The following is a 13,971-nucleotide window of genomic DNA, read 5'->3' on the forward strand; positions in this document are numbered from 1 at the left end:
ACTTAATAAAAAATAAAAAAAAGCTTGCAAAAGTGTACATAGCCTTTAAGAAACCAGTTCATATTTCTCGTTGGGTAGTTTTTATTAAAATGAAACTTCTGTGTTTATAGTGTATTTTCCAGAATAATTATTCAGGTAAACAGATTTTTCTCCCGCATGCCACCTTTCTACATGGTCTCTAATCAAAAGCCAGGCACTAACTTCACAACTGGCTCTATATCTGTGAGTCTGGCCCAGAAAATTCTAGGACTAAAAAAAACTGCTTTTTGTTACAAGTCCATGTTTAGAGCTCGCAGTTTTTATATCCTTGATATTCTGTCATGATCTTAATAACATTATCATTCATAGACACATTGACCATAACCACAATAATTTCATCTTATTGCGCCATCATTGAAAGAATTCATTGTAGTCTAGGCAGTCATTTTTCTCGTAGCCAATTCTATATGACAGACTCTGCATTGTTTTAACCAATATTACATATAGGGGGCGCACTAAATAACTATATAATTGTGCATTGGATATTATATATGTCGCTTGTTTGTTGCAGCCTCCACTGGCCTTCTTGTAAATAGCTGTGTGCGTGCTTGTGACATGACGTTTTTGTGAACCAACAATTTGCCTTAGGACTACTTTCCATGGGACCACTTTCAGTATTATCTACTACCATTGTAATCTCACTGGTTGTCCTGGTGACTTTGTTGCTGGGGAAACATTGTTTGGTCAATGGACAAAGATATGAGAATCCTATTTCACTGCTCAGTGACTGCCGGCTGATCAGGCTGCACTCATTCATATAGAGATCCTGAGCTTCTCATGCTATTTGGCTGCCTGGCGGCACAGCATGCATCCTGCACATAATGGTCGGCCCTCAACCTCCTTGTCCTGCTACCCTCATGACACAGGGAAAAGGATGCTGTATACAGGTAACACACCAGCACATCAGTACCACAAGAGCACAAAACATGTCTGCTTCTCATTCAGAGGCAAAGCTACTGTATTACATAGTAAAGTATATGGCATAGAACACAGTTTACAAATAGTAGTAGTTTTTGCCTCCTTATTCACATTGATGTTTTGGTATTTATCTATCTATCTATCTATCTATCTATCTATCTATCTATCTATCTATCTATCATACACTTCAGTTATTTTTAAAAACATTTACTATGCCTAAAACCCAATAGAATCATAGTTTTAAAGTGAAAAAGTTGACATTACCATGACAACATTTTATTAAAAAAAAAAAAAGAAAACTTCAGCAAAACTTTTATCTGGAGTTTCCCAACCTGTACTTGACAGGGGTTCCCTGCAGTCTATGCCTAGATCTCTACAGGAGGGGATTCCTGGTAAGTAAATTATATTACACTACAGGTGGAAACATTTTAAAGGATGTGGATTCCCAATAGAGATGGTCCGGTCAAGGAAGAACTGTGGTTTTGGCAGATAGTTTACAGTACAACAGTAATATGATTTAGATTATGCGCCATGATCTCAGATTTACAACATAATACTCAATTCCTACTTCCATTTTATTATCTAATATACTGAATGTTTTGAATGGGACGATCTGTAGTATCAGGTACAGTTGCCCATAAATGCGAGCAGCTGTGCCTGCATAAACAATAAAGGGGATGAAGCCCCTCCATTGTACTGATTGTTTGGGTTCCCGACGGTTGGACCCCCACCGATCAAACATAGATGGCCTATCTGAAGGATATATATATATATATATATATATATATCCTTCAGATAGGCCATCTATGTTTGATCGGTGGGGGTCCAACCGTCGGGAACATATGTATAATTTTATTTTTAAAAAATTCACTCGGCACATAACTGTATTCTAACCAGGGCAACTGATGGTTTCAGCAACAATGAATAACTATTTACATTGTGTTACATATTATTATTAATAATCTTTTAACTTGTTAGTGACCGTCCCATAGTGTTTTTACGGCGGACACGGGCTTTATTCCGATGCATAGGCCTTTTTACGGCGCGGCATCGGAATAAGTAAACAGAGCAGGGAGCCGTTAAATCTCCCTTCTCTCAGCTACCAGGAGGCAGCTGAGGGCTTGGGGCATCCCTGCTGTAACGGGTGAGATCGAGATCAGTATCGATCTCACCCGTTTAACCCTTCAGATGCGGCGCTCAATAGCGAGCGCCGCATATGAGTGGTTTTGGAGAGAGGGCGCTCCCTCTCTCTCCCACCGACGACAAGATCGCTGAGTGTCTGGGTCTCCGATGGCAGCCGGGGGCCTAATAAAGGCCCCCAGGTCTTCCTGTAGTGTATGCCTGCTAGGTCATGCTAGAGGTACAATACAGAAGTATTGCAGTATATTATAAATGCGATCGTAGGATCGCATAGTGAAGTCCCCTAGTAGGGCTAGTAAAAAAGTTTAAAAAAAGTTTAAAATAAAATGAAAAACCAACTTTTTCCCTTTACAAACTGCTTTATTATTAAAAAACAAAATAAAGTTAAAAAGGTACACATATTTGGGATCACCGCGTCCGTAACGACTCCAACTATAAAGTTATTATATCATTTAACCCGCACGGTGAACGTCGTAAAAAATAAAATAAAATAAAAAACAATGCAATAATTGCTGTTTTCTTTGAATCCTGCCTTAAAAATAATGTGATAAAAAGTGATCAAAAAGTCGCATTTACTCCAAAATGGTACCGATAAAAACTACAAATCGTCCCGCAAAAAAAATCCCCCATACAACTGCATTGGCAAAAAAATAAAAACGTTACGGCTCTTCAAATATGGACACAAAAACAAATAGTTTTGAAAAAAAAGTGTTTTCACTGTGTAAAAGTAGTGAAACATACAAAATCTATATAAATTTGGTATCGTTTCAATCGCAACAACCCGCTGAATAAACCTATTGTGTTATTTATACCACACGGTAAACTGCGTAAATTTAGGACGCAAAAAAGTGTGGCGAAATGGCTGTTTTTTTTCTATTCCCTCCCCCAAAAAAGTTAATAAAAGTTAATCAATAAATTCTATGTACCGCAAAAAATATACAGCTTATACAGCTATGTCTAAAATAGGCTAGTCATTAAGGGGTTAAACCTTCTCAGAAATTATTTACATGGATTATCCTAAGGATAGGCCATCAATGTTAAACTTGCCCCTTTCACTTGCAGTTGAACCAGTATGCTGAATGTCTTATTGTGTCATTTGTTTTATACACTTTAGTTCACTAAAAATCAGTTTCTTATTGTAATTATCATTAGTTACAAGCAATATTCACTAGTCATCAGCCAGAATATGTTCAGCCCGTGCCTTAGAAAGTGTATAACAATGTCATCCGATGAGAACACCAGATCTTCATTCTCCTGTAGAGACTAGCTAGTCATTTGCTCTTTATTAAAGAAAAGCAATAAATACAGAGAGAATAAAGTGAACTAGTAAGTGTTTTAAATACAGTCTCTAATGAGTTATGGTGAAAACACGGAGCACAATGTAACCTCACAAAACCTTTGATATACTGTATATGTAACTAAGCAACATTAGTCACTATCAAATCATTTCCAAAGCCACTAATATTTACCAACATTTTATACCAAAACAAAAGTAAATAATCTATGTAACTGCTAAATACATTATTAATAATGATATGTAGTACAATGTAAATAGTCATTCTATGATGCTAAAACCATCAGCTGCGAGGTCAGAATACAGTTATTGAGCCAAGTAAAACACACCTAGTGTGCCTCATTCATACAGGACTATATTCTTCATACAAGGCATTCGGAAAGTCTTCAAGTTTTCCCCATCATTCTGCACTCACTACCCCATAATGACAAAGTGAAAACAGAATGTTAGTAATCTTTGCTAATTTATCGAAAAGAAAAAACTGAAATATTGCATTGACATAAGTATTAAGACCCTTTACTCAGTACTTCGTTGAAGCACCTTTGGCAGCGATAACAGCCTCCAGTCGTCTTGGGTATGATGCCACAAGGCTTCACACCTGGATATGGGGATTTTCTGCCATCCTCCTCTGCAGATCCTCTCAATATCTGTCAGGTTGGATGGGGACCGTCGGTGAAGAGCCATTTTCAGGTCTCTTTAGAGATGTTCGATTGGGTTCAAGTCAGGGCTCGAACTCAAGGACATTCACAAAGTTATCCCTAAGCCACTCCTGTGTTGTCTTGGCTGTGTGCTTAGGGTCATTGTCTTGTTGGAAGGTGAACGTTCGGCCCAGTCTGAAGTCCAGAGCACTCTGGATTAGGTTTTCATTAAGAATATCTCTGTACTTTGCTCCACTCATCTTTCCCACAACCCTGACCAGTCTCTCTGTCCCAGCCACTGTAAAACACCCCCACAGCATGATGCTGCCACCACCATGCTTCACTGTAGGGATGGTATTATGCAGGTTATGAGCAGTGTCTGGTTTGCTCCAGACATGACACTTACAATTGAGGCCAAAATGTTCAATCTCCGTTTCATTCAACCACAGAATCTTGTTTCGCCCATTCTGAGAGTGCTTTAAGTGCTTTTTTGCAAACTCCAGTCGGGCTTTCATGTGTCTTTTACTGAGGAGATGCTTCTTTCTGGCCTCTCTGCCATAAAGCCCAGATTGGTGGGGTGCTGCAGTGATGGTTGACCTTCTGAAAGTTTCTCCCATCTGCACAAGAATCTTGGGAGCTCAGCCAGAGTGACCATTGGGTTCTTGTTCACCTCTCCTACAATGGCCCTTCTCCCCACGATTATTTAGTTTGGTGGGGTGGCCACCTCTAGGAAGAGTCCTGGTTGTTCTAAACTTCTTCCATTTAGGAATTATGGTGGCCACTGTGCTTTGGGAACTTACAGTGCAGCAGAATTGTTTTGTACCCTTCTCCAGATCTGTGCCTCCACACAATCCTGTCTCTGAGCTCTACAGGCAGTTTTTTCATCCTCATTGCTTGGTTTTTGCTCTGATAGGAATTGGCAGCTGTGAGACTTTTTATTTTATAGTGGCAACATATTCCACAGCAATGTACACATTTATAAATTTTTTAAGACTGGTATTTCAGAGTCCAGACTTAATCTATAGTGTGCCGGAGTAAGATGTGCCTAATTTATTAAGTTGTGCACACTTCTTAATAAATTAGGTGCATCTCATCCTTGCACCGCAAAGTCAAATCTACTCCAGCTATGAGCACTACAGGCGTAAATTAGATTTGGGGCATAAATTATTGTAAATCTGTCAGTCTGCAAAAGGTCACACCACTTCATCTTATCCCTGCCCCCTTTTTCGCAAGGTGCAGTGAACAGCACTGTAGCGTCCACAGCCGCGGACCTTCGGGATTACTCACCCCCGATGGTCGAAGCCATGTATCTGTGAGCGCTGGCCCGATTTTCCTCCCTAGGAGACGACAGCGCTCACTTCCACTCCATTCTGCTGTGTCCCTTAGAGTGCGCACGCACGCTCGTGCCTGGCCTTAAAGGGTCAGCGTTCACACATGAAAATAATTAATTAGCCCATGATCCCCCTGGACTATAAGAAGGGCCCTGCCCATTTACTCCTTGGCTGGGTGTTGTTTTGTTTACCCATGTTAGTCTTAGCAAATGGTCCCTTAGTGTTATCCTGTTCCCGTGCCATGCTACCTGTATCCCGTGCTATAGTTGTTCCTGTGCCTTGGAGTGTCGGAGTCGTGTTGTGCCACCTGTCACGCCTGCTGTCCTACACCACATCGGGTGTCATCTGCCTGCAAGTCCATCTGTGTCTAAGCCTACTGTCTGCACTATCTAAGATACTCTTTTACTAGGACTGTTTGGCCAGCTTCTACTCCGCTATGGTGGTGCGGCATAGTGGGTCCACATACCCACGGATCATGACAGTACGCTCAGGCCATGGACCCCGCTGGTCAACCCAAGACCTTGACGACATCACAAGTCATGCAGGCAGATATGCTAGTCTTCCGATTACGACAGGACCAACTCCTCCAGGCGGTGAACGCCATTACACATCGGCTGGATGCGCAAGCTGCCGTCATCACAGCAGCCGTTCCTGTTTCTCTGGCTGTTCCTCCTGTCAGTACTAGCGCTGACTCTCGATTCTCTCTGCCACTACCTCCTCGCTATGACGGAGAAGCAAGGACCTGCAGGGGATTTCTGAAACAGTGCCAGATCCTCTTCAGTCTACATGTCAGAGCATTTCCTTCTGATCGCGCAAGGATTGCATTTATAGTCTCACTCCTTACTGGCAAGGCCCTAGCATGGGCGAATCCTATCTGGGAACGTCAGGGACCGGAGAACAGTGAAATCTAGTGTTTCCTACAGACATGGTATTTGAGGAACCTGGACGAGTCTCTTCATCAGTTGCATCTCTTCTGATCCTTCACCAGGGAGACACCTCCATGGGCGAGTACGCCATTTCGTTCCGCACCCTGGCGGCAGAGCTGTCCTGGGACGAGGCCTTGGTGGCTACATTCTGGCAGGGACGGTCTCCTAAAATTAAAGACAAGCTTGCCGCTCGTGATCTGCCACCTACCCTGGATGACCTCATTCGTCTAGTCACCTGGATTGAAATGAGGATCCGGGAGCGATCCCAAGAGGTTCGTCGGGAGAAAAGACTTCCCAGGCTGGCTCCTATCTTCCAGAAATCCCTGTTGCCCTCACCAGTTGTACCACCAGAGGAGCCTATGCAGGTGGACCAGCTCAAACTGTCTGCCCAGGAGAAACACCGCAGATGCACTTCGGGACTTTGTCTGTATTGGGGCCTTGGAGGCCATGTTGTGCGTTCGTGCCTTCAGAAACCAAAAAAACTCCAATGCCTAGTATTGGTTGGAGAGACAACCCTAGGCAGAATGGCACTAAATAAAAAGTTCTCTTCTAAACTGGCCATTCCCATGACCATAGTTTCTGGTGAAAAGACGCACCATGTCTCTGCTTATCTGGACTCAGGGTCCACGGCAAACTTCATCCTACAAGTCCTAGTGGATCATCTCCAGCTGCCCACAGTCCCTCTGGAGACGTCTCTGGCTGTTGCCTCGGTGAATGGACTTCCGCTGCCCGATCCGGTCGTATCAGACCACTGAAGCTCCAACTAGGAGTGCTTCATACCGAACGGATTTAATTTCTTGTTTTACCTAAAGCCGTCAATCCTGTCCTGCTGGGTCTGCCTTGGCTCCAGTTGCATGCTCCAGTACTGGACTGGAATTCAGGAGAAGTCCTCCAGTGGGGTCCCAAATGTCCCCACCGCTGCCTGTTACAGATCCATCCCATCCAGCCTCCTCTGTCTCAGTCATTAGCAGGATTACCTACTCACCTTTCCCAATTTACGGACATCTTCAGCAAAAATGGAGGCTGAGATGCTTCCTCCACATGGGTCTTATGACTGCACAGTTGAACGGATTCCTGGTGCTTCTCCTCCCCATGGATGGGTATATCCTCTCTCCTTGGCAGAGACTCAGTCTATGTCAGCCTATATCAAGGAGAATCTAGAGAGGGGTTTCATACGAAAGTCTTACTCCCGGGCCGGGTTCTCCTTCGTTAAGTAGAAAGACAGATCTATTCGACCTTGCATTGACTACTGTGGTCTCAACAAGATCACTGTCAAGAACAAATGCTCGTTGCCACTAATATCCGAACTGTTTGACAGCATACGAGAAGCCAAGATTTTCTCCAAATTAGACTTGCGTGGGGCTTACAATTTGATCCGGATCCATCAAGGTGACGAGTGGAAGACGGCGTTTAACACTCGAGATGGGCACCATGAATACCTGGTGATGCCCTTCGGTCTGTGTAACGCTCCCGCGGTCATCCAGGAATTCGTCAATGATATCTTCCGAGATCTTCTCTATGTCTGTGTTGTGGTCTATCTCGATGATATTTTGATTTTCTCTCCAGATCCAGCGACTCATCGAAGGCATGTTCGTCAAGTTCTGCTGCGTTTAAGGGAGAATCGTCTGTATGCCAAGCTGGAGAAGTGCGTCTTTGAAAAAAAAACTCTCTGCCCTTCATGGGCTACATCATCTCGGATCAAGGTCTCAAGATGGATCCTGAGAAATTAAAGTCAGTCCTGGAATGGCCACATCCTCAAGGCCTGCCGTCTATACAGCGTTTTTGGGATTTGCCAACTTCTACCTGCAGTTTATCCCAAACTTCTCATCACTGACGGCTCCCATCTCTACCCTTACCAAGAAGGGTGTGAACGCCAAGGTGTGGACTCCAGAGGCAGAATCTGCATTTAATAGCCTCAAGAATGCCTTTACCTCAGCCTCAATCCTCTATCATCCTGACATCTCTCGACAGTTCTCGTTGGAGGTGGACGCTTCCTTTATTGGTGCAGGTGCACTTCTGTTCCAGAGAGGCCTCAAAGGAAAGGCAGTGATATGTGGCTATTACTCGAGACATTTTTCCTTCGCAGAGCGCAATTACGCTATTGAGGATTGGGAGTTACTGGCCATCAAATTGGCTTTGGAGGAGTGGAAACATTTTCTAGAGGGCGCAGCCCACCCTATCCTGATCTACACCGACCACAAGAACCTTACATATCTCCAGTTGACTCAAAGGCTGAACCCCCGTCAAAGCCAGGTGGTCGCTGCTCTTCACCCGTTTCCAATTTGTGCTCCACTACCGTCCCCGACGAAAATGTGAGGGCCGATGCCCCGTCCAGGTCATTTGAAACAGAGGACACTGTGGAGTCCCCTCAATGTATCATAGACCCATCCTGCATTATTTCTGCTAACCCTCTGCAAGTTAGAGACATCCCTCCGGGGAGGACGTTTGTGCGGTTGGCAGACAGGAGGACTGGCTGTGCACGCGGGGGTTCGTAAGACGCAATATATGATTGTTCGTCATTTCTGGTGGCCCATGCTGTCCAAAGATGTTGTGGACATTGTTGGAAGCACACACAGTGCAGGACGTGACAAAGTTGTTAACTCCAAGCCTGCCGGCCTGCTCCAACCTCTGCCTGTGTCCAATTCTCTCTGGCAGCATATAGCAATGGACTTTGTCACAGACCTTCCTTCTTCAGCAGGATGCAATACGGTCTGGGTGGTGGTGGACGGGTTCTCAAAGATGGTACATTTTATCCTGCTGACCGGCCTACCTTCTCCTCAACTGCCAAAGCTCTTCATCCAACACATCTTCCGCTTACATGGCCTGCCCCTTCATAGCGTGTCTGATCGGGTGGTTCAGTTTACCTCAAAATTCTGGAGAGCCCTCTGTAAACTCCTAGATGTGAAGTTGGACCTTTTCTCAGTCTACCATCCCCAGTCCAATGGCCAAGTCGAGAGGATTAACCAAATCATGGAGATTTATCTACGACACTTCATTTACATGCAGCATGATGACTGGGTACAGCTTCTTCCTTGGGCCGAGTTCTCATACAACAACCACACAAGTGAGTCCAATGCTTCTACACTGTTCTTCAAGGGCGTAGCTAAAGGCTCATGGGCCCCGATGCAAAAGTTCTTACCCCTCCCCGCAAACTTCTCATGGCCGACGGTCCGCAGCTTTCAGCTGCATCGCTGGGTCTCCTAAGTGACCCAACAATGTAGCACTAGCAGCCAGGGGCATCACTAAGGACTTAAAATGTCAGGGGAAATAGCCCCAATACATATGTCTCCACCCAAAAAAAATGTGTGTGTGTGTATAGGAGACAGCATATCTTATAGCACTACGACCCTATCAACTATGGATAGGATTAGATACAGTGGCTCAGCAGTCAGTATCACACATAATAGGATTAGATATAATGCCCAGCAGACAGTATCACACATGATAGGATTAGATACAGCGGCTCAGCAGCCAGTATCACACATTATAGGATTAGATACACAGCTCAGCAGCCACTATCACACATGATCGGATTAGATACAGTGGCTCAGCAGTCAGTATTACACATGATAGGATTAGAGATAGAGCCCAGCAGACAGTATCACACATGATTGGATTAGATATAGGGCCCAGCAGACAGTATCACACATGATTGGATTAGATACAGTAGCCGAGCAGACAGTATCACACATGATTGGATTAGATATAGGGCCAAGCAGACAGTATCACACATGATTGGATTAGATACATTGGCTCAGCAGACAGTATCACACATGATAGGATTAGATACACTGGCCCAGCAGACAGTATCACACATGATTGGATTAGATATAGGGCCCAGCAGACAGTATCACACATGATTGGATTAGATACATTGGCTCAGCAGACAGTATCACACATGATATGATTAGATACAGTGGCTCAGCAGACAGTATCATACATGATAGGATTAGATACACTGGCTCAGCAGACAGTATCACACATGATTGGATTCGATACATTGGCTCAGCAGACAGTATCACACATGATAGGATTTGATACAGTGGCTCAGCAGACAGTATCACACGATTTGATTAGATATAAGGTCCAGCTCGCTGACATTGCGGCTCCAGCGCTGGACCCAGGAAAGGTAAGAATAATAATTGTTTTGCTTTTTTATGTGTTACTAATTATTTTTGTGTGTTTGTGTTTTTTTACAAGTTCGGTTGTTGGACTACTTCGGATACGAGGATGACTTCAATGAGTGTTTTTTTATTCTCAATAAAATGGTTAATGAGGGTTGTGTTTTTTTATTTCAATAAAATATTTTTTCTATGTCCTTGTATTTTTTTAAACTTTATTATTACCGCCTTAGTAATGGCCGCTGGCTGATTGACAACCTCCATTACTAAGGCGGGCTTAATGTTAGCAGGTGCAGAGGCTATCACTAACCCCCATTATAACCCGGTACTGGGAAGAGCCGGGTACGAACCAGTACCCGACCATCTGCAGTGACGGCTAGGCACCGGGGCGGCCGCAGGCTGGTAAAATTAGGCCAGTGTTTCTGGCCTATCCCTGCCTGATAATACAAGCCTGCGGCCACCCTGGTGGCCAACCATCACTATAGATGGTCAGGTACTGGATCGTACCCGGCTCTTCCCAGCACCCCTAGTGGCGGTGGGTACCGGGGTAATAATGGGGGCTAGAGTTCGCCTCTGCACCGGCTAACACTAAGCCCCGCCTTAGCAATGGATGCTGTCAATCAGCCGGCGGTCATTACTAAGGCGATAGTAATTTAGTTTTTTAAAAAAACAAAGACATAGAAAAAATATTTTATTGAAATAAAATAAAAAAAACACACACAACCCTCATTAACCATTTTATTGATAATAAAAAAGCCGTCATCGAAGTAGTCCTAGAAACCAACGTAGTCCAACGACCGAACCTGTAAGAAAACAGACAAAAAACGGTTAGGCTTAGATACAGGGCCCATGTGTGATACGGTCTGTGGTACCCTGTATCTAAGCCTACCACAAGGTAGGCTTAGATACAGGGTCCAGCAGACAGTAACCTTATACAGTATAAGATTACTGTGTGCTAGGGCCCTGTATCTTAACCTACTGTGTGGTAGGCTTATATACAGGGCCCATCAGACAGGATCACACATGGGCCATGTATCTAAGCCTACCATGTGATTGGCTTAGATACAGGGCCCAGCAGACAGCATCAGAAATCTGTGATCCTGTCTCATGGGCACTCTAAGCCTGCTACATCGTAGGCTTAAAGGGGTTGTCCAGTCCCTAAACATTGATGGCCTATCCTCAGGATAGGCCATCAATAGCTGATTGGCCGGCTCCCGGGAGACAGACCCCGACCTATCAGCTGTTTTGAAGGGGCCGCAGAACTCCCACTAGAGCTGCTTCCCCTTCATTTCTCTTACTGGCTCACACTGTGAATCGCCGACACGGATTCACAGTGTGAGCAAGTGACCAGAATGAAGGGGAAGCAGCTCTCGTACGAGCGCTGCGACCCCTTCATAACAGCTGATTGGCGGGGTCTGACTCCCGGGAGCCGGCCAATCAGCAGACAGGGATATTAATCCTACCCTCCTCTTCAGCCGCGGCGGAAGTTCTGTCCTGGCTCTATCCGGGATCACGATGTTGTGCGCGGCGCATAGCATTGTGACGTCATGCACTGCGCACAGCGCTGTGACGTCAGGACCTCCGCTGCGCTCCGGAACCAGGAAGGTAAGTGCTGTCAGTTACTATAGTAACAGGGGCCCGCGGCCCGAGTTACTATAATAACTGTTTATTGATGTGGTGCGGGGGGGGGGCCGCGGGCCCCCCTGGCTGAGGGGCCCGGTCGCAATTGCGACCGCTGCGACCCTTATAGCTACGCCACGGCCGTTCTTCATGGTCTACGGCCAACAGCCACAAATCCCTCTTCCTGTTTCAGCTGCGTCCCAGGTGCCCACAGCTGACTCTGCATTCAGGGACTTTCTACAGATCTGTCAGCAAACCCGGTTCTCTATTCTTCTGGCAGTCGATCGCATGAAGCGAAAGGTGGATACAAGAAGAAGAGAGCCGCCTCAGTATCTTCCGGGTACCAAAGTCTGGCTGTCCTCAAGGAATATCCGTCTAAAGGTACCTTCGTAAAAGTTTGCTCCCAGGTCCCTCGGATCTTTTGAGATCCTACTGCAAATTAACCTTGTGTCTTACAAGCTTCGGCTGCCTCCTACCCTCAAGATCCCCAACTCCTTTCATGTGTCCCTCCTGAAGCCTGTGGTCCTGAACCGCTGCACAAAAACACCTAGCCTTGCAGTTGCTCCCAACGGTTCTTCCGATGTGTTCGAGGTTAAGGAGATCTTGGACTTAAAGGGAAGGTGTCACGAAAAAAAATTTTTTTATATGTTTTTGCTTTTAGTATGTTATTAAAATAAATTTTAGTTATTTGTGTTTTTGTGTTGTACTTTTATCTTTCTTCTAAATTTTACTTCTCTATGGGGGCTTTTTTTCTTTATTTGACTTCTCTATGGGGGCTGCCATTTTTTTTTTCATCTCTGTATATGTGTCGATTAACGACACATACAGAGATGGAATACGGCACATACAGAGATGGAATACGGCACATACATCCCCATACTGAATGCCGTTAGATTCACTATAGCGCACGCCGTCTGTGTGGGAACGGCGCATGCACCGCTCCCACACAGTCCAAAAGGAAGGTCTTCGGCCGAGCGACATCCGGCGCCATTTTCATGTGGACCGGAAGCCGCGGCCGGACAGTAAGATGACTACTTCCGGTCGCGGCTTACGTCCATATGTTCAGAAGCAAGGACTAGGAGTGGAGGGAGCGGACAAAGCGGAGGCAGGAGCAGGTAAGTTATGTTTGTGTTATACTGTGTGAATACCACTGTATCTAATCCTCCTACACTGTGCATTTGCTAAAAAAATTGCGACACACAGTGTAAGAGGTTTGAACATTCAACCCCCTCCTTTCTCCAGGCACTAGCCAGGATAAAGGAGGGGGGGATTGTTTGAGGACGCTAGAGCGAGTGTGTCTTCTCCAATTTTGCAGCATAAAGCAATGAGGTTGCTTTACCACATGCCAATGCTGCAATTTTGGGAATTGCTCCCTCTAGTGACCAGCACATGGAAATGTTATAAATTAGAATCGAATTTATAATATTTCCGGACTTGCGAAAAAATTAAAAAAATTAGAACAATGTGTAATCATTTATATACTTACAGTTTAACTATAAAAAAAATATATATATATATATATTTTTCTAGCGACACATTCCCTTTAAAAAAAAGTAGGAGGAAGAACTTTCTATTTGGTGTATTAGAAGGGGTTTGGTCCAGAGGGGAGATCCTGGGAGCCAGAAGAGAACCTCAATACTCCTACCCTCATTAAGAAGTATCACTCGTGCTCTGGTCCCAAGAAGAGGGGGCGTAAGAGGGGGGATACTGTAGTGTCCTCGGCCGCAGACCGTCGGATTACTCACCCCCCAACGGCTGCAGCCATGGATCTGTGAGCGCTGGTCCACATCTCCTCCCTAGGAAACGGCAGAGCTCACTTCCACTCTGTTCTGCTGTGTCCCGTGGGGTGCGTTCGCACGCTCGTGCCCGGCCTTAAAAGGCCAGCGCGCACATGAAAATAATAATTAATTAGCCCATGATCACCCTTGACTATAAGAAGGGCCC

The 13,971-nt window shown here is 45.0% G+C and overlaps 1 protein-coding gene across 1 annotated transcript in view; it reads left to right on the forward strand.

Annotated features, from left to right (window-relative positions):
- Positions 1 to 658: 658 nt before the first annotated feature.
- The window catches only part of SPMIP2 (sperm microtubule inner protein 2), a 46,633-nt gene continuing 33,320 nt past the window's right edge, over positions 659 to 13,971 (forward strand). The window contains exon 1 of the mRNA XM_075847530.1: positions 659 to 926. Coding sequence (XP_075703645.1) covers positions 845 to 926 — 82 coding nt within the window. The 5' untranslated portion in view covers positions 659 to 844. The remainder of the gene's footprint in view (positions 927 to 13,971) is intronic.

Source organism: Rhinoderma darwinii, chromosome 1, assembly GCF_050947455.1.
Source record: "Rhinoderma darwinii isolate aRhiDar2 chromosome 1, aRhiDar2.hap1, whole genome shotgun sequence".
NCBI classification, from domain to species: domain Eukaryota; kingdom Metazoa; phylum Chordata; class Amphibia; order Anura; family Rhinodermatidae; genus Rhinoderma; species Rhinoderma darwinii.